Below are 21,960 nucleotides of genomic sequence, written 5' to 3' on the forward strand. Positions count from 1 at the left end.
AGTTGATAAGTTATTTATATAAAATGAGTTCTATACAATTCTTTGCTAACACAAAAATATTAGCATAATTTATATTTTGCCAGCTTTACTTGGTAAGATTGTCTTCTAACTTTAAGCATATATAGAAATACAGAAGCATGAAACTACTCTCAAATTTTTAAGATTTCCCAATTTGTGAGTAATTTTTTTAAAATACGGTCACAAACCAATTTTATAGCTTTTCTTCTTAATTCCCATTCATTCCATTCATATGATCTCACAATTGTTGGTGGCAATATATGTGTATCCATCTGTGTACTACTTTCTCACTTTGTAATTGGTTTTATGTAATGTTTGTCAACATCTCTCACCTAAAGAAAGAGTTTTGTAATTAGTACTTATGAAAAATAAAACTTTTATAGATAACTAGACAAAATAAATAAATAAATAAATTGGAAATGTGGCTTCATGGTTAAAAAAAAAGAGAAATGCTACCATGTTGTGTTAACAGCTTACCACTCTGGCTTCCCTTTAAGTATATTTGTTCATATGTTTTTCAATATTCTTAGAGTGATCATATTTAGAAATTGGCCACATTGGCTCAACCCTGGTGTGAGCACTAGTGAAGCAACATGTTACGTGAAAAGTGATTGCTCCGGTCTGAATGTTTGTGCCCCTCTCCATACCCCCATATTCACACATTGAAGTTCTGTCTTCCAAAGTGACTGCATTAGGCGGCCAGGCCAGTGGGAGGAGAGCCGGAGTGAAAGTGGCTGCCTCTCACATGGGCTTAGGGTCCTTCCAAAATGAGCCTCACTGAGCTTCATTAAGCTCCTTCCAGCTTAGGGCACAGCAAGAAGGGACCATCTATGAGCCAGAAAGCAGGCCATGCCAGACACCAAATCAGCTGCCACCTCCATCTTGAACTTCCCAGCCTCCAGAAGTGTGAGAAATTAGTTTCTGTTGTTTATAAGCTACCTGGTCTATGGCATTTTGTGATAGCAGCTTGAATGGTTTGTGGTAGTGATCCTCTACTCCTTAGGCCGACACTGAATCAAATCATCCACAATTCAGGTGGGATAAACTTGAGAAGAGGTTTCAAAAACAACATGCTTACTCTAAAGAGAAAGCCTAAATTGCTAAAAGAGTTTTTAGAAGTTCACAGTGACAGAACTTCTCATGGGCAACTTTTGCCGAGAAATTGGAACCAAGTTTTTTTTGCTTTTTTCTTCATAAAGTTGTTTGGAAAACCAGAAAATAATTGAAGAAGGCAGTTATTAAAAGAGAAGCAAAAAAAAAAAAAAACAAAAAAAAAACCTAGGTTATAATCCTTCCTGGACCTATATGTGAAGATATAAGTTTATATCTCCACCCAGACCTTGTCTCTGAACTTGGATCTCATAAATCCAAACCATTGGCATTTCCACTTAGGCACATTAAAGATCTCTCTTGTTTCCAGGTCAGAATCCCAATCTTTCCCCTATTCAGGAACTCAACTCTCCCATCAAATCCACTGTCCCTTCTTTTTCCCAAGCCACCATCCCCTCCTGCTCTGAACTGTGTCACGATCCCCCTGCTGGCCTTCTTGCTTCTGCCTTGACATCCGTTCAGTTTATTTTCAACATAAGGCCAAAGCAGTCTTTCAACTGTGTGCCCCTCAGACACCACACCTTAGCCCAGGCTCTTCAGTGCTGTCCTCACTCTGATGAGTTGTGCAAAGTCCTTGTCGAAAGTAAACAATCAAGAACATGAAGAGCGAGCCTATGGGAGAAAAATCTTTGCCACCTGCCCCTCAGATAGAGCACTAATCTCCAGAATATAGAAAGAACTCAAAAAACACCCAAACCCCAAATAACCCAATCAATGAATGGGCAAAGGAACTGAACAGATACCTCACAGAAGAAGATATACAAGCAATTGGTCAGTAAATATACGAAAAAAATGTTCAACATCACTAGCAATTACAGATATGCAAATTAAAACTGCAATGAGATTTCATCTTACTCCAGTAAGAATGGCAATTATCACGAATACAATTAACAAACGTCGGTGAGGATGTGGAGAAAACTGTACACTCATACATTGCTGGTGAGACTGCAAAGTGGTCCAACCACTGTGGAAAGCAGTATGGAGAGTCTTCAGAAAACTTGGAATGGAACCACCATTTGACCCAGCTATCCCACTCCTCGGCATATACTCAAAGGACTTAACATTAACATATACAGTTACACAGTCACATCAATGTTCATAGCAACTCAATTCACAGTAGCTAAGCTATGGAACCAACCTAAGTGACCTTCAACAGATGAATGGATAAAGAAAATGTGGTGCATGTACACAGTCATTATGTCTAGTAATAACGCTAGTACTCAGCCATAAAGAAGAATGAAATTATGGCATTTGCCAGTAAATAGATGGAACTAGAGACTATCATGCTGAGTGGAATAATTCAATCCCCAAACCCAAAGGTTGAACATTCTCTCTGATATGCAGATGCTAACTCAGAATAGGCAGGGTAGGGGGATGTAGATTCACTGAATTGGACAGGGGGTTGGGGGGAAGAAAGTGGGGACGGGAATAGGAAAGACATTAGAATGAATCAGACAAAAACTTTCCCATGTTCATATATGAATATACAACCAGTGTAACTTCACATCATGTACAACCATAAGAATGGGAAGTTATACTCCATGTGTGTATAATATGTCAAAATGCATTCTATTGTCATGTATCACTAAAAAGAACAAATAAAATAATAATAATTTAAAAAAACAAACAAACAAAAAACAGCAAAGTCCTTGCCGAGGCCCACAGGGTGCTCAGTCACCCGACCTGGCAGATGCCTACTCTCATCCTGCCCCACAGTACAGCACCCCAGCATCCTGGCTTCCTGCCCATCCTCCCACCTGACAGGCTAACTTCTGCCCCCAGGGCCTTTCCTGTGCCTGGCAAACTCTCCCTGGGGCCATACACGTCTCTCCCTTCCCCCAGGTCCCTGCTTGAATGCCACCTTATTAGAGAGGCATCCTTATTCAGCCTAGCCCCCCTGATGGATGCCCCCCTTCTTTTCATTCTGTTGTACTTTTCTTTCTGGCACCTGACACCATCCAACATCCTATTACTTATTTACATTTGTCTCCCTGATAAGCAGGTAACTCCTGGGAGGAAGGGACCCTTTGTCCTTTCTGTTCTCCACTCTATTTCTGCAACAGAGAAAAGTACCTGGCACACATTAGGTGCTTAATAAATGTGCCCAGCTCTTGGGGTTCCTCCAGAGGAGTCAGGGTGATTCTTGCAGTGAAAAGATTCGGCCTGACTATGGTTACCGAATCCACGCTCACCTCTCTCCATCTTTAGAGGAATTGCAGGACACCACTCAGAGACTTGTCATTTCATACTGAGGATGTCAGCCAACTACTTATTCAACTAACAAGAAACAAACGGCATTGAACTCACAGGAACCTTCCAGCATTTTTACAATTTGGAAATCGGATGTTAGGATTATGTCTGAAGAACATAACTGACAGTTGTTTCACTGAAATGGGCTCTGAAATGACAGATCTTTAAGCTCTCTACTTAAATCCTAATTGTTGTTTTCTTTGTGACCTTAAGGGAGTTACTGTGCACTTGGGGATATAATCCCTTGGCTATGTGTTAAGCTTTAGTAATGTCTTCTTTAGGTTGTTTTGAGGATTAAATGAGATAATATGTAGAAAAGGTGCTATTGTGCCAAAGATAGGTCTATTTTTGGTTTTGATTTTCTTTTTTCCCTGTATCAGTTTTCCATTGGGATTTGGTTTTCTGTGTTTTCCTGGTGAAATTTAGGCTAATAAAAAGCACCCTATTTATCCCTTTAATTAAAAAAAAAAGTTTCATATCTTTATGAACCTAAGAATAGTGTGGTTCCTAGATGAGAAAAGCCTCTAACGCGTGATACTGATAAGTAGCAAAAGTTATGGTTCTCCCTCAGAAGCCAGTGAGCAGCCGCAATCTTGGGGTCTTGACCTTCCTTCTTGGATCATTTCACATCCATAGAAAAATCCAATGATACCTTCTAGCAAGATGTTTAAAAATTTTGTTAATAAAATATATCATACCATGTTGATGTGATTGGCCATCTCAAATACCCTCTTCCTTATTTCATCCAGATTCTCATTGTACTTCTTAAACTGAGAACAATCAAGACAGAAATAGGCATTACTAGAAATAAATATAATTAGAAGGTAAGAAAGGTAGCTGAACACATTGTCCGTAATTGTAAGTAACAATCAGTTATTGATGCTAACACTTAATGTTAGAAATGAATTTATTCCTTATTTCTCTAAGCTCTTGAGAATTTTCAAAGTGTATTTTCAATTTAATTTCATGGTTTCCTTAGCTGTGCAGAATCAGCATGAGGCATAGCTCATTCATTTCTTTCTTTGTTTTTTTTTTAATATGTGAACAGTAAATTAATGCAATACAAGAGAAGTTAAAGCTGAACTAAGTAATTTACTCATATTTTGTAACCTCAGACTTTTGCTTTTGATATTAAACACATGGGCCTCTTGTTTAGAAAACCTATTATAGGAAAATGCATTTTTCTAAAAGAAGATAGTGACTATCACCAATCATTTGTCTTTTACTGAAGATCCCATTCGCTGGAGTATTATATTTACTGCCTTCTGAGGTACATGTATTCTAATTTACAAATGTTACTACTTCATAGAAAGCGTGCCAAAAGAATTTAACTGGAAACCAAGTTTTGGAGCTTTTAAGACAGCAAGAAAGGAGCATTATAAGGCCAACAATTTAATTTATGCACACAGTATCAGTCTCCTGCTTCTGAAAGAAGAAATCATATCACCATAATTACAAATATCAAATTTTGGAGGTTCAGAATAATTTGTAACTATGGCTCATATCCATGTGTTTTTCAAATTTTGGAAGTTCATAATAATTTGTAACTATATTCATGATTTTTCAAAACTGATCCTGACATTTACTCTTTCACATAACAAATAAAATTAATGTAAAGGAAGGTTTTAAAAGATATATTTATCTGATATAATTACCTCACCATTATCCAGGACCACATAATATTCTATGTATTTCTTATGTTCCTGAAAGTTCTGGTCATTCAACTTCTGAAATATAAGAACAATTACTAAGACACCATCTTTTTCTGAATGTCTTTCTTTCATTTGACTTGTGTTATTTTACAAGAAGTTGAGTGATAACTGGGAACAAAGAGAGGCAATGGTACCATTTTAACTCTACCTCAGCCACCAGGATTATCCACAGAGAAGGCTCACAATGCTCAAGTTAGAAAGGACATCAGTAATATTCTAGTATGACCCCTTCATTTTACCACCTACTTTAAATGATTGTATAACTGATTTATAAGTGAGTTGGAACTAGTCTCTGGTTATTCTGAACAGTGAATTTTCCCCATTATCTTGTCATGAAATAAACAAACTTTGACTTTGACATTTTGCTGTGTGTTTTTTGTTTGTTTGTTTGTTTTGTTTTGTTTTGTTTTCTTGTAAGTTTTGATTCCTATCTTGGTTAATACCAATTGCCATTGCCTATGGTGTAATGCCCAAGTCCACTATAGCATACACCCTGGTCTCTTCTCTTCATGCAGAGATGAATCTTTTTCCTTTCTAAGAAAAATACAAAACTTTTATAGTGGATTGTGACATTGAAATGTGGCAGATGCAGTATTCCTACCAAATAATAAACCACAAAAGTTTATTAGCTTGTTTTTCTGCAAGTACTTATCTTTTATTAGGTGATTAAGTTTCCATTACCAAGAACAAATTACTCAAGGTAGACTTGGTATTATGTAATGAGATTTGTACTTACCTCCCACTCTCCACAGGAACAAAATATTTAGTAGTAATTACTATGCCCTGACAGTGTTCTGGGAACTAGAAATACAACAGGGAAATAGACATGGTTCATCTGCTTAGGGAGCTCACAAGAGACAGACAGACAGACATGTATCAGATGGTAATTAGAGCCATGGGGTAGACTAAATGAGCGACATAATGTTGAGTGATTAGATAGTTATTTCAGAATAGATGGTTAGAAAAAGCTCCTCTAAAAAGCTGGCCTATAAGAAGACTTATTAACAAAAATGAGAAGCCAGGGAAAGGAAGATAAAGAGGAAGATGATTCCAGCAATGAAAAAATATTAGTAAAAAAGCTCTTAAGGTGAATTTGATATTGGTATGTTTAAAACATAAAGAAAGAAGTTCATGCTTTTCAGAACATAGTGGAGAAGATCATCAATAGATGGGGAATGTGGAATAAGATTTGGGATAGGGAGACAGGGCCCTAAGCATATGAGGATCTGGAACCCATAGTCAGCACTTTGATTTGTATACTAAATCAATGGGAAGCCAATGAGCTTTAACCAGATATGAAATGCAATGTGATTTACAATTAAAAAAAAATTTATCTGACCTAGTGTTTGGAGAGTGGATTCTGTTAAGGCAGGAATGGATGCAGAGGGTCAGGCTCTGTTGCCATGGTGATTGTGGGATGGTACCTGGGGGCAGTCAGAAAAGGTAGGAAAGTGAAGATCTGGAATAGGTGGAGAAGCACTTGCTGACAGACACTGTGTGAGGAGGGATGCAGGAAAGAGGAATCAAGGATCATCTCCAGATATGGCCTTGAATGGTGACGAGCGGTGGATGTTGAGATGGGAAGAGTGAGAGAGGCAGGTTTTGTTTGGGGTTTAGAAATCAGTAGTTCTGCTTTACCATACTAAGTTTGTGATACTCATTATTTAAATGGCTATATTAAGTAGGTAATTAATTTTAACAATGTGCTCCTTAGGGGACTGGCTAAGACTGGAAACACATCTACTACCAATGAGCACAAAGCTTATAACTTTAATTTTTTTAATTTATTTTTTGGGACCAGGGATTGAATTCAGGGGCATTTGACTACTGAGTCACATTCCCAGCCCTTTTTGAATTTTATTTAGAGATGGGGTCTCACCGAGTTGATTAGGGCCTCACTTTTGCTGAGGCTGGCTTTGAATTCGGGATCCTTCTGCCTCAACCTCCCGAGCCGCTGGGATTACAGGCTTGTGCCACTGCTCCATGCACAAGGCTTCTATTTTAAGAAGGCTCAGGACAGGAGGAGGTGACCCAGGAAGAACATGAGATGAAGCAAAGAGAGGGAGCCAGGACTGAGGTCCTCTCATATTTGGAGGTCAACCAAAGAAGGGGTAGCAGAGAGGATCTTAGAAAGAAGACCTCATGGTTGCCAAGTCAGTGAGACAAGAGGATGAAAGGCCTGTCAAGAACCAGGAGGGTGACATTCACAGAGACATGCAGCCAGGACTGGTTCTTCCAGGTTCTTAGCACTGGCGTAACTAAACCCACAGCAGAGGGCACACACTTGAAATTTTAACTCGGAACAAATTTGCCCAATGCTGACAGATTCTGAGAACATTGAGAAGAAACGATTAGATGGGAAGTAAATCCCGAGGGAAATGTAAGTAACAATGACAAAAGGTATTTTAACACCCACTTCACAATTTAAAATACAAGCTGTGTTCATTTCTCCTCTGTGAGTGGAAGTCCAAGTTCATGGAGGAAAGAAGATGCTGAGTTCCGCAGGCAGGGCCTGCTCCTCTCTTGCTTCCTTCCCTCCTCCTAGCACCCGTGGAAGTCCTTGAGGAGAGATGCGTTGCCAGCATTCATGAAGAGAGCGGGCTATGGCATCTCCAGACAAGAATTGCTCTTTACACCTTTCTGGGTTGTAGATCTAGGGAGTATTGTGACTGGCCCGCCCCTAGAGGCAGGTATTCTATTTCAGACTTCTTTCAAGCCCTCGAATATTGTTCATAATAAGAGTTGATCCATAAGTGCTTGTCAAATGAATCATAAATGCACAACAATGTTTTATGATTCGTGTCTCTATAATCTACTAATTTCAACAAAGACTAAAATTTTAAGTCATTTGCGCTGCTCAGACTGGAACCCAGGACAGAATACATTATGCAGCACAATTAAAATGCAGAGTTATACATACAACCAGCCTGGTGTTGGGCAGGCTCACATTCTGCTGCAATCCCGGTGGCCATAACACATCATCCATGCCACAGGAGCCGTTGACCTTGTCTTCCTCAGCATCGTACTTGAAGAGTGCGTGCTCCTGTTCGTCCTGATTTGTGGGGTTTAAAGGTTCAATGAAGTACCTTCGGTCTCCCAGGCTGAAGTAGCCCCTGCACAACATGAGAATTCAAGATGCTTAATAAAATATTCTTGCACTGGAAAGTACAGACTTAGAAGCTCCAAATAGAGACCTCGCAAAATTCTTAGCCAGTTCCAAAAGAGTTTAATCTCATGACTATAAAATACAAAGAAACTTACAGTTGAAGAAGTTTCCACTTATTGCCTACACTTATTTTCTCTCTGTGGGGATAGGACCCATTAAGGAGAAGGGACTACAGTGATGTCATATAGCCAACCATGTCAGTTTTGGCATTAGGAGGGACTTTACTGACTCATCCTGTGTTCTTCTGAAGACTTTGAAGTCTTACAGATAAAGCATTAAAATCCTAGGTCTGTCACTTATTATCTAGGATACCATGAAAAGATCATGTCAATTCACTCAGCCTCAATTTCTTCATCTACAATATGCAAATGACAATACTGACCTAATAGGGTGATGCTAAAGATCAACAGGGAAAATGAACAGCATGTGACCAATATTATCAATTTCTTCTCAATTTCTGCACTGAAGGTCTGAGCTAAGATACATTTGGCCAATATTTAATGAGTGCTCATTAATTATTAGGCATTGGTCATGGTCTGTTCCTTCCAGGAATTTGTATTCAAATGAGGAAAATGGGTGTGTATCAAATGACCAAAGTGTGTATGTGTGTGTGTGTGTGTGTGTGTGTGTGTGTGTGTACATACATATTTATGTGGCAATAAGTAAGTAACATATATAATTACTTTGTATGAAGATACTTTGTATGAAGAAAAGACACAGAGCATATAATAGGGAGACTGGATTAAGTGTACCTAGAACTGGAAGATACCAAGAGTGGCTATGGGGAGATGAGTTATGTCTTTTGTAATGGTTTGGATAAAGAAGCACAGTAGCTGGGTGGTTTGAATGTTGCAGCTGAGACACAGTGAACATCAGGAAATATTTAAAAGATGTAATCAATCAGGGTTGAGAAGAGATTTTTGAGGCAAGAAGTCCTCAAGGGATTTGGGGTTCTGGATAGGGCAATTAATTATTTGATTTGATCACTGATTGAGATAGAGAACTCAGAGAAAATATCAGATTTTGAGTCAATCATTAGTTCGGTTTAGGGCACATTGGGATTGAGTTTCTTTAAGATATACAGTTGGAGATATGGAAGAGAAAATTAGATAATCAAGTCTGAGCATCAGAAGAGATGTCTCGTTGTAGACCGAGGCACCGGGGCCATCGTCAGACAGAAAGGGGTGAATGTTGTAGTCTTGCACAGGACCAGCTGGAGGGGATTCAGAGCAGGAGAGAGGGTGGAGAGGTGTCCTGGTGCCTTAAAGATTCTGACTCTGAAACTGAGTCTCAAAACCCATATTTTAAAAACAAAGAAGCAAACAAACTCTGAAAGCAATTCAGATGTGTAATTTACAAAGCACTATAAAGAGAAATGAGGTTTCCTTCAAGTTTCAACATTTTAGAGCACTCAGGACTCACACCCAACTCGGGTAACTGACTGTACTTGGGCACCTTCAGATTTATTAAACGCACACACCAGGACCACAGTTTCACTCAAAACATTCACAAAGTCTTACTTTAGACCCCTACACGTGCTGATGCTGGCGTCAGACTCTGTCTCATTAAGGATGTGTCCTTGATAGTAACAGTCATCCTAAAGGAAAGGAAAAGACTCTTGTGAAGAAAAGTAGTCATGGGTTTTGTACTCCCTGATAAATTTGAATTTGAAATCTTGAAATAGAACCTATAATGCTCTCAAACTAGTTCTGCTGGACAACAGTCAACTTAGCAATATTAAAAATTAATTAAATAAAAGCTTTTATGTATTCAAATCCTTAAAGTTAGTTAATAATCCCAGAACACTGGTAAAGCATTTTTTCATATTAGTGAAAAAATGAAGCTATTTAAGGTATGTAATGTGATGGTTTGATTGGTATTGCTAAATTAGGAATACTCTTCAGAAGAAAAAAAATATATAGCTATATATCATAAATTAAAAGAATGAAGCCTCCAAGTAGCAGACATTTATTCTTCCCGTTAATGGCAGATTGTTTATTAAATGTTTTCTAAGACCTACAAGTTTCCCCCAAATGAAGGATTATTCAGAACACATTTTTATTTCTTAATCTCTTCAGAGTTGCACCACGTTTAAATGCATCCTCACAATACCCTAACATCTTTCCAGGTGGCTGTACATGAAGGAAATCTCTATCTGGGGACAGATGAGAGACTGGCCCATGTAAACACTTGTGCTTTTGGTCTAATCAGGAATATTTGAAGGTTTGCAACAGGAAAGGGAACTCCGAAAGAAGGCACCACCCCAGGCTGGCAGGTGCCCGGTCTGAGCAAAGAGAGGCTCTGAGAGGCCTCGACAGTGGAATTCTGCAGCTGCCTTGGAGAAAGCAGCCATGTGTTCGTGAGAACACCTAACACAGGAAGTGACAGGGAACACACCCAGACACCACTGGAGTCTGACTCCACGCTGCTCAGATGACGCTGAAGAAAACAATTCTAAAAAAAATAAATACATAAATAACACTCCTGCCACCTCCCCTTGAAAGCTGGAAAAGATGATCAGAGTTGTCATGTCTTTGTTCTTAGCAAAACAGGAAAACATTGGAAGATCATTTGAGTAGCTACTACTACTCCTGAAAAGAAGGCATCACAGCTGTGGACACAGTGCCACTTCCTGGCAGGGACACAGTATTTGGGTGTGTGGGTTACATCTCTACTCAGAACAAATTTAGGAAACTCTGTCCTACCATGATTTGAGGACTTGACGTGACCTCCTTTCCTGTGGCATTATAAGATGTTTCTGTGTAGCCTGGTGCAGGGAGATTCCTGGAGGAAAAAAAGAAAGAGACAGTGGGGTTACTCCTGCTGATTGTGAAGGTCAAGTTCAAATAAGTGTTGCATAGGAAAGTGTTCAGTCCTTGGGTCCTCCTTCTGACCCCTTAAGACAAGCCCAAGCATGAAAAAGCTGCCTAAATTGGAATAAAGGGGAGGAACAGGGACATTTGAGTAGTGTGGAATAGTACCTGCTTCTTTATGGGACTTCACAAGTTTTGAGGAGAGGCTTCAGGAAGAAGCAGAACTGAGGTCAGAGTTGATAAAAATGAATGACATGAGCAACTCATTGCTTCTCAGGTATGCAATGCAGTGGTTTGATATACATATACACTGAATTGATTAGCACAATCTAGCTATTTAGCATTTCTCACCTCATGTAGTTACCATTTGAGTGTGCATACACATGTGGGCAGTGAGAACATTTAAAATCTACTCTCAGCAAATTCCAAGTATAAAATGTATCATCATCAACTATAGTCACTATGCATGTACATTAGATGTCCAGAATTCATTCACTTTACAACTGAAAGTTTGTAACCTTTGACCCACATCTTCCTGTTTCCTCCCTCCTCACTCTACCCCTCCTAACCACCATATACTCCTTGCTTCTAGGAGTTGAGTTCATTTAGATACCATATGTGAGTGAGAATATGCTGTGCATGTCTATCTCTCTGTGCCTGGCTTACTTCACTATGCATAATGTCACCCCAAATATTGCAAATGGTAGGATTTTCTTTTTTTGAGGCTAAATAATATACGACTGCATATGTGTGGGTACATATACCACAATTTGCTTATCCATTTTATCAATGGAGACTTAGGTTGACTCCATATCATATCCTTATTCTGAATTACTGTGAATAACAAATCTATTTTTAAAAGAGAGGCATCTCTCTTGCAGGCACTGTGTTAGAATGCAATACACATTATTCAATTTAATTCTTTGAATAATTCTGTGAGATGCATATTACTTTTCTTATTTTTAGATGAGAATAAAGAGTTTAAAATGTAAAGAACCATATCCAGTGAGCCTGAATCCACAGTTGGTGCAATTTCCGTGATACCACACAGCTGCCAGACTTGAATTGATCGTGATTTTTTTTTTTTTTTTTTTGCAAAAGTAACAGTCTATTGGGGTGGGAAAAGAAATGTTGCTGTCTTACACAGAGTGATCTGCGGATTGAAAGAGATTGAAAGCACAGATTTAGAAAAAATTACTTTTGAAATAGTCTAGCTATCGGATGAGCAAGATCTGGGGAACAGCGGAGGCAGTGAAATTTGTAAAGAAAAGTTGAATTCAAATAGACCAAATGAAGAGAATGGGGACAAAGGACAATATGATGAATAAAAATCAAGGGCAGGGAGTGGACAGTGGGTAAGAGGAACCCTGATTCTGGACTGAGGAGAGCCCACTTCTGGTTTCCACTCTGACTTTTTATTTAGCCCTGGAGTTGAATTTCACCTTTATATATCTTATTCTTTTCTGAGTTGTAAAAGATTTTGAAATAAAGTCTTTTAATGCTAGAATAATAATTGTAGTAATATAGAGGGAAAGTTTTAAATTATAGCCTGGTACATTGGAACTGCTCCCTCTGCTATTTCATAGAATAGATAAAATATATTTCCCCATACCTCATTGTGTTTTATTTCTAAAAACAGAAATGCTAGAGAAATTTTACCCACTGAATTTCTATTACATTGGCAGAAAGAAATATTCACTGGACCTCTTGAGTCAGTTCAGAGGAAAAAAATGATTAGTCAAGGTTTGTGAGAGGCAGGAGAAGTAACAGACCCAAGAGCACCTTTCCACGACCCATTGGGGAGGACAACATCAGATATAAAAGTCCTTACTTGTTCTTCTTCAAATAAAGCACTGCAATTTTTCCATTAACTGTCATTTCATACTTTAATTCTGTTTCAAATGTTTCCTACAAAAAAATGCAAAAACATTTACTAGTAATTAATAAGTGCACATAAGCATTTATTTGGCTATTTCTCTGTTTAAATATTTGCAAGTAATATTTGCTTTTATTTAGAAGTAGACTGTATGATACCAAATGTCTACCTCTTCCACTTTAAATAACTCAAGTCACTCTGGCTACTAAATGGACAAATTGTCTGACATCTTTGTATCCAACCTTTGAAAGATTAAATTGGTGTGCTTTTCAAAGATATATTTGAATTGACAAATATTTATGTGACAAATATTCATATCTCAGAACAGGGATTAGAAGATGAGGGTAAAGGGGGTGGTCAAGGAACTTGTCAAAAGAATTAAAAAGGAAATGCCTTTATTGGATCAACTGAGATAGTTCGAAACCAAAAAGAATATTGCATTGTGCTTTCATAGACATGCATGCACACAATACATATGCACATACACACACAAGTGCATGCACATTAACATTACTCATATATATTTTTGAAAATCAAGAGCTAAATTGTGTAACACTGCTCATGACTGTAGCATGAATTCAGGAAAGGGATCTAGTTTCACAAAGAATACAAGATGGCTGCTCTTCAAATATAAGCAGTTCAGGTAGCAAGACATCCATAAAAAAGGGCACAGAGGTAGAAATAAATACATCATTAAGGAAAGGAAAAACAATGTCAAGATTGATTAGCAAGCATGTTATATTAAGAAGCAAAAGTGAAAAAAAAAAAAGTCATGTTAATGGGGTATGAAGTCACAAAAAACCTTAGAAATTAGTCCTAAGAAGTGTAAGATAATGGGTTCCATAAGGCAGTGTCAGCCTAATCTTGAACATGGAGTTAATGTTTTCATTTATTACATCTCAAAACATCCATGCAATACATGTGTCGTCATTATCATCTCCACTTTAAGACAAAGAATTTCAGGTTTCTGTATATCTGAGCTTACACGGGGAGAACTGACCAAGCCAAGATGTGAACACAAGCTAGTCCTCTGAATTTAGATCCTGTCCACCATCCTGATGGATCAGGAAAACACAAGTCTGTGTAGCAACTCACCCTGCTGGTGAACTTCACAAGTAAGAGGTCTCTACACTAAAAATCTACCACATTCTTCAACCATGTCTATCTAGTCAAAGTTCCTAAAATTAACATTGATCATCTATCATGTACCTGTAAATGAGACTATGATTTTGTATCAAAATAAATTTTTCCAAATACAAACATTTGTTTTTACAGTGATGAGGAAAATGCTCTACAGCAAATAGAAAATTCATCATCTGTATCCAAATTTTCCTCAAAATATTCAGTGAATAAAGGTATCTGATAATTTTAAGAGACTGCAAGAAAGCATTTGAAGAAAGCCATACTGAAGGAGAATCCAATGCATATGGATTCCACCAAACTTAGTGGACGCAATTTTTATAGATAGCTAGTTTTAGAAGTAGGGCTTATTATGGGCTCTGCTCTCCTATAATTGCTTTGGAAGAAATATGGTGAGGAGCCCTGTTTAGGAGGGGCACATGTTATCCCACTAGTTGCATTTCAGAATACTTCTGTGAGTCATCAGCCAAGTCTCATTCATCTGTTTTCTAGGGAGGAAAACTTCAGAGAGCAGGTAATTAGAACTTCGTTGTAGAATGAATCAAGGCTTTCCTTAGCCTTCTTCTTGCAACGACTAAGTTTGTTGAGTGAATGTTGACTAAAAATGTGTTGTTTCTTTTAGTAAGTATTATCCAAATTTTAATGCTGCCTATTTTAAAAAGGCATGAATTTCAAGTTGAAATACAAATACTCATTCTCCTCTTTTAACAGCCATGGTTATATATGTGTGGATGGATAGAGAGAAGGAAACAAAATAGATTAAATGAGTTGTATCTAAATTTTTGGAAGGACACAGAATAAATTATAAAAGTAAAGTTCATGTTCTGTTATTTGGAATAGTTTGTTTTATTTCTTAGAACTTCATTTGCAAAATAAGGTTAAAGGTAAAATTCTGGATTGTAATGAAGACTAAAAGGTTTAAAAACAAACACAAATATAACCATTAATGTTAGTTACCTCTAAAGCATGAAGCTGAAGAATTCATAAAGTCCTGTTGATACATTAAACATATGATGTATTTGTACGAGATGTATGTATGATACACATATCTCAAATTAAAATTCTTTGATATTTCGGAAACTGTACCTTTGGCTCTGGCTTTTCGACGTCTCTTTTCCAGAGTGGATGAAGTCTTATGGGATAAACCACTTCATACTCTTTTGCCTCAGGGAATTGCTTTAAAGCACTTACTGAGGAAAAATAAAAGGGGGAAACCGAAGATTTAGCTAGGCAGAACAGAAATGAGCTGGTCAGTATTGACTGTCCTTATGGTGTCACCAGTGAATGATGTCACACAGAGAAGGTGTGCGACCTAGGTCAGCTACACCAGGAGAGAGACAAAACCGGAAACGCACGCTGCCTCTCAAATTTTACAAGAACCTGCAATTTCAAATGGTTTCCCACCACAAGTCTACCTGTGTCTCTCTGCTGAGTGACAGCATTTCTTTTGAACTTCCTGCTTCTCTTTGCTGTCTTGGAAGTCTGCAGTGGTTCCCTGGGCAGAGGTAGAGCAGTCGGGCAAGGCAAAAGGAAAAGGCAGAGGCCACACTGATCTCAGGAGCTAACTGGTCTCAGAATAAGGCACTTCGAAAAACGTGTTATGAAAATGAAATAACGAATGTGCACCACTTCTGATCCTAATGTTTTTTCCCTTGGGTTTGCCAATAGCAATATCTGAAACTAAGTCACAGAAAGAAAAGGCTCCACCACAAGGTTGGTTCATGGCATGGTCTGGGCTGACCTTAGAAATAGAGATAAACTCTATATATAGAGAGAGGATGTTTTATATATACATATGTACATAAAACATGAAAAGTAGAGAAACAGACAATTTGAATAGAAAGGGATTGGGAAGTGATTTCTTACCACCTGTTTGGATCTTACATGTCCACCCCCGTTGTCTCCAGAAGTCATTGCAGAGAGAAATTCAGAGCCTTCCCAAAGCTAACCCTGGATTTTCTACTTTCTTTTTAATTTGTCCACATGGCCTAATTCCTGGGGACATGTCAACAGACATACTCTTTGGTGGCTATAGGTAGCTGGAAGTCCAACCCAGGATGCAGAGAGCAGTAGGACTCGAAGCAGAAGGCAGCCCAGGGCCACAATGTACTAAACCTGGAACGGAAAGCCTTTCTTTTCTTCTTCCTGCAGTAATCAGGAGGCCCTCTGAAGGTAATCCATGCTCACTAAAGGACTCAAACCAAACTTCTGTGTCCATATAAATTCAAGTTGCTATGGTTAGACTTTTAATAAAGGTGAAGGTAAATATTTGTTTATTAGTCACCCAAGAGGTTTGTAATTCTATATCTTATCCAAAATGACTTCCCACAGAATGAAACATTCATTCCTTAACATTTTCTTCTAAAACTAGAGCAGAAATTCAAAAATTCCTAGTGATGCCAAATTTTAATCATATTAGGGTGGGTTTAATTAATTTGATCACTCAAGAACCATTTACATTTAACTTGGAAGATTAGAAAAAATTATTATGTTCACTAAAATCTCTTGTAGTAAAAAATGGGGTCTTAAAATAATGAAAGAGCTTTTCTTTTAGTGGCTTGAGATTTGCTCTTAATAAGCATTTCAAAAACACTTAAATCCACAGTACTGACATAAGAATATCTTAATCTGGGGTTCTATTAAAGTGTTTTTAAATTGTTTGAAAAGAGGGTGCAGATTAAATGGTATTTAAAGCCTCTTCAAGTAGTCTATAATTTTATGCAAATAAACAGACTCCCCTGTGAGGTCTTTGAAGGGATCATTATGATTCCGGTAGGTCAATTGTGATCAATTAAGCCTTTTCATGTTGTCCTACTTCAAAAACAACATCACCAGGTTTTCCAGTTACTCATTTCATGGAAACAATCACCAGGCGTCTTTTATTTTTATTTAATTAATTTTTGGAAAAGAAATAATAGCATTAGTTAATAAAGTTTTTTTTTTCAAAATGAACATACAAAAATGTGAAGAAATATTAAATGATCATTTTCTCTCCGTTTGGTTCAATTTCCACAATTATTTCAGAACAACAAGAAGTCAACAGGTAAGAAGATAACCCTTGTCGGGAACTAGCTGATGGCATTAACACACCTCCCGGCTGCCTCCTTTCATCGGTGACACGCAATGAGCATGTCATAAGGAGCCAGCAAGCATGCTGCAGTGCCTCCTGCTGCAATTGGTCCCTTTGACAATGAGTTCATGAACCTGTGCACCAATGTCACAACCTCAGTGACTTCTTTAAACCTGTGAAAATCTGCATTCGTGGTTTTATCCATAACACTTAAGATTCTAACAGGAATTATCAGAGCAGGCTCCCTTTGGGTCAAAAAGTGATAACTGCCCACCTGACCCTTTGCATGAAATCAGAAAGTGATAACGCACATCTTCTGTTCAGAAGGAGCAAGAAGGAAAGGGATCAGTCTATCCCACACCAGTTTTCTCTGCTGTGCATGCTGAACGCCAGGCTTCTGGCGAGCCTTGGCATCTTACCAACGTGAAACTACCGACAGGTTCTTAAATACAGACTCAGAATGGCCAGATTCATTATACAATTTCTTTGAGCACTTCCAAATGGAAACCAAAAACAAACAAAGCAAACATAAACAAAAAAGATTTTTTAAGACATGTTCTCACTCTTTTTTTTTTTGTATGAACTAAATGAATTTCGAATTCATTCCAAACTCTTGCAACACAGTAAATTCGCTAACAAACAGATAAAATTTCCCTGAAAGGCTCTTGTTTTCTGAAAGTTGAAAGGTCCCTGAAATAATGAGTCTGAGATACAACAATTTTCACAGCAGATATAGGGATATAATTGACCTAAATATTCATCCTCGAGCTTAGTGGAGATAGTGCAGCCTCCTCCCAGCAGAATAACATCAAGTTAATTATCTGGAAGGCTGCAGAACAAACATAGTTAACTGCCATCCAGGGATTACACACACCCAAGGTGTAACACAATATGTTTCCACTAATTTATTTTAATACTTGCTTTCTCCCTTCCACAGAACTCATATGTTGGATTAGTTGGGCCACAAAACTGGATTGAGAAAAATAAAATTGTTATTTTGGTTTGAGTTGGTAATATCTATATCTCTATATCTCTATATCTATATTCATTAGTTTTAGAAAAAGCAAAGCTCATTTACAAGATTAATATTACAACAACAACAAAAAGATTACACTATCAGACCTTAGTCTGGATTGCTATTTTATTTGTTAAAGCACTTCAGGCCATTTTTGAAGATTAGAAAATTTGGACATAATATTGGTATTTTTAATTTTTTGTTCAAATTTGTTTGAAACTTTTTAAACCAGTGTCTTTCTAAACTGAACAGATGACATCAAGCACTGAATGACATTGACTTTAGGTAATGACATTGACTTTAGTTCTGAGATTTTTGTATCTCCTCAAAACACCCTGTCATTTTAAACTTCAAGCAGCAAAAATGAGGACACATTATAAGAAAAACACACCCTAATGAAGCATATTATTTTGTCTATTGAGGTTAAATTGGACACATTGTTTTGTGTCTTCCAGTCACCTTATAAAGACAACAAAGAACTGACAGCTAAAATAATAAAATAATATCAAAATAAAATAAAATAATAAAATAATTCTGAAAATCAGTGTGTCCCCAGGAAATTCTTCTGGAATACAATCAACACTTTCTCCTCTGTCGGTGTAACTCATTTACCCCCTCACCCACAATTGCCTGTCATGTCCTTTTAAAGATTTGTTTTTTTTTTCTTTTCCTATGATGAAATCCCATGTTATTTTTCTCAGGGGATTGCGAGGCTCCTTACAAGCATCTGGTCCTATTTTACATCTCATTCTTTCATTTTAAGTATACAGGAACCAGGCAAAGTCATCTTGTAGGGGCACATATGCATGGTATTGAAGGTGGGAATAGAGAAACAAAGAGATGAGGGGGGAAAAATGCTTAAGTTCTTATATTCAGGCGAGAAAATAAACCCCCAAGAGAAAGATGGCCTAAATATTTCAGTGACCCAGAAGACACCTTTGAAAAGACATGCTGTGTGGTAAAAGAAGGCAGCAACTTCCTGTTCGAAATGGAAGGTGAGAGGGTACAGATCCTCATTCTCACAGGGGAAACTTCAGCCCCATCCCTATGTGGGATGTCCCACTCTGGGGCATGACTTCCAAGGACACTGTGTCTCTCTGTGCTATGCTGTGAAGGTGCACTCAGGAGGAACAGAAACAGTGGGGGTCCCTAATTTCACTGTAAAAGTTGTAATATGCATGGGCCCCAGGGTCAGCCATGAGACTCTTGTCAGTGGATCCTGATCTTTACCCTCTTCGCCAAAGCTGGAACCCAGGCAGTTCTTATGTTTTGACAGAACGGATTCCCCGAGAGTCGGGGCTGATAGCATTTCTGGGAAAATGTGAAGAATGAAGATTCCTATGGATTTTGACTCAAAGAGTAGGAATTTTAAGTCAAGTACATAAACACCTAACATCATTCCTTTATTCAAGGATATTAAGTAAAATTTTTACAGGTGTGAAAAAGAAATTGGAAAACCACTTTAGTTTTAGTGGTTTTGTTTTGGTGGTTTTAGTGCAGAATGGGTGCATAGGAGAGAAGCATCTTTCCCTCCTACCTCCATACCTTTTGTTGATAATTGGTTCCATTCCCAGGTCCCAGCAGAGACCCCAGAAAAGGTTGACTAGAGAGAGACTCTAGACACTGCAATAAGTGCACTGACTTAAGATCTGGAAATAGAAATGAGCTGGAGGAATGTGTTTCCAAATCTCATTGATTCATATGCTAATGGAGAATTTACCAGAATGGCAAGATTGGGTAGATGTAACATATCATTAAGTACTAGTATTTCTCCACATTTAAAATCTTAACCATTTGACACAACCAGCAACGTGGAAGTGAATCATCAACTTCTACTTAACCTCAACACCTTTTTATCAAGTAAAATCGCAATGCTTTATAAACATAAAATTCGTGAACAGTTTATTTCTAATAGTTATATTTATTATTGTTAGTAATAAAAGTACTGACTACAAAAATGTGCAGTCCAAAGGAACATAAAGAGCCAACCAAGACCCAATAATAGTAACAGATATTTTCTAAAATCATTACGCAGACATAACCTGGCAAATCTGCTGCATCTTTAATGCACTAAAATCATCAAGATGAGTTTTGAGAAATCCCACTTTTTGACTCAGAGATCATATTCCTTATTTGAGTTATGCTGTAAGAAATCTATGCTTTCACTTCTAAATATTCTCACATCTGACATGCAAATGTCGGTTTCAGAACTCTTCATTGCTCTTCTTGGCGTTCAGTCTTTGTCAGTCACAGCCCCCAAATGATAGGTTAAAACTAGACCTATTGATTAGTAAAACTGATTGAGGGGAAAAAAACCACAACTGGTCAAAATATTACATATGAAAAGGTAATTGGGAGCGGATAAAAAGCAAGCAATTTCCTGATGCACTTAACAGAAACTGAAAAAGAGTTACCACCTACCTGGGGCTGTAGAAAGGAGGCAAGTGAGGACCAGAAGGCTCCCTGGCAGCATGCTGAGTGACTCCAGGAGCCAGCACCTGCTCTCCGCTCACACCTGCACACCTGCGCTGCCAGCTCCCTCCTTGCCTCCTAAGTGAGACAGAATGAAACTCCCCGGGTCATTGTGTCCCCTGCAGGAAGTATTTACTGAAGGTGTTGCACAACCTCCACTGTGGTCCTGCAACAACGGCTCAGGAGGAAATTCTGGCCGCCTCCCTCCTGGCTGGTTCCAAGACTCCCTCATCATAAGCTATTGTTTCTCTCCCCTTCTTCTCCCTGTTCCCTGTGCAAAAGAAGCACATTACCTGTACCTTGCTACAGTCCGGTGGTCACAAGGAGGTAACTGCCTTCACATATGTTGATAAATGTGCCAGTCGTTTATCATATGCATATTGTTCTGTATATAACATATGTATGCATATGTGCCTCACATATATAGCATATACTGTATATATGTATATTTATATTTAAACATGTATATGTATATTTGAACATATATTCTGATATCTAATTTTTAACTATGTTGACAAAAAGTTATTCAGAATGTTTTTCTTCCCTCACATACCTATGTGGTTCTGAAGAGCAATCTTCAAGTCAATCAAAGTATTATGTAAATTACTCCTTTCCCATCAGCCTGGGTTCTATTTTCACATAGAACTGGGACTACCCTGAAATAAGAATGCATGACAGCACAAGCACAGAGTTCTCCCGATTCTGGGGTGTCTCATAACTGCAGCAGGAAACTCTGAAGCACAGAGGATATATTTCAGGACCTGTGTTGGTGAGAATATGTTGGACACAAACAGAAATCATACTATGTAACTGATAAAGTAACTAATTTAATTGAGTTTCCTATTAAGTTCCACGTACTCTCCAAAATCCATTATACTTGTTATATGTTTTAGTCAACTTTTTCACTGTTGCAACAGAAAGACCTGACCAGCACAATTGTAGAGGAGGAAAAGTTTATTTGAGGGCTCACAGATTCAGAGGTCTCAGTCCATAGAAGGCTGGCTCCATTCCTTGGGGCTTGAGGTGAGGCAGAACATCATGGAGGAAGAGTGTAGCAGAGGGAAGCAGCTCACATGATGATCAGGAAGCAGAGAGACTCCACTCTCCAGATACAAAATATGTATACCCCAAAGTCACATCCCCAGTTCCCACCTCCAGCCACATCCTCAGGTAATTCCTATCAGGGGATTAATTCACTGATTGGGTTGAGACTCTCACAACCCAATCATTTCTCCTCTGAACCTTCTTACATTGTCTCACATGTGAGCTTTTGGGTGACATCTCACATTCAAACCATAACATTATATAATCCTAATGA

General features: G+C 38.1%; 1 protein-coding gene across 5 annotated transcripts in view; it reads right to left on the reverse strand.

The window, feature by feature from the left end:
- Adam28 (ADAM metallopeptidase domain 28) overlaps positions 1-20,719 on the reverse strand; it is a 56,692-nt gene extending 35,973 nt beyond the window's left edge. For 4 of the 5 annotated variants that reach the window (XM_047549918.1, XM_047549920.1, XM_047549923.1 and 1 more), the window contains exons 1-8: positions 20,592-20,719; positions 15,172-15,275; positions 12,901-12,977; positions 10,962-11,040; positions 9,777-9,853; positions 8,011-8,203; positions 5,034-5,105; positions 4,077-4,148 (exon numbers count right to left, since the gene is read on the reverse strand). In XM_047549918.1, coding sequence (XP_047405874.1) covers positions 4,077-4,148; positions 5,034-5,105; positions 8,011-8,203; positions 9,777-9,853; positions 10,962-11,040; positions 12,901-12,977; positions 15,172-15,275; positions 20,592-20,643 — 726 coding nt within the window. In that variant the 5' untranslated portion in view covers positions 20,644-20,719. Of the gene's footprint in view, positions 1-4,076; positions 4,149-5,033; positions 5,106-8,010; positions 8,204-9,776; positions 9,854-10,961; positions 11,041-12,900; positions 12,978-15,171; positions 15,276-15,951; positions 16,175-20,591 lie in introns of those variants that run through there. The other variant, XM_047549922.1, reaches the window with a different exon arrangement.
- Between the last annotated feature and the right edge of the window lie 1,241 nt (positions 20,720-21,960).

The sequence above is a fragment of the Sciurus carolinensis genome, chromosome 4 (assembly GCF_902686445.1).
Source record: "Sciurus carolinensis chromosome 4, mSciCar1.2, whole genome shotgun sequence".
In the NCBI taxonomy this organism is placed as follows: domain Eukaryota; kingdom Metazoa; phylum Chordata; class Mammalia; order Rodentia; family Sciuridae; genus Sciurus; species Sciurus carolinensis.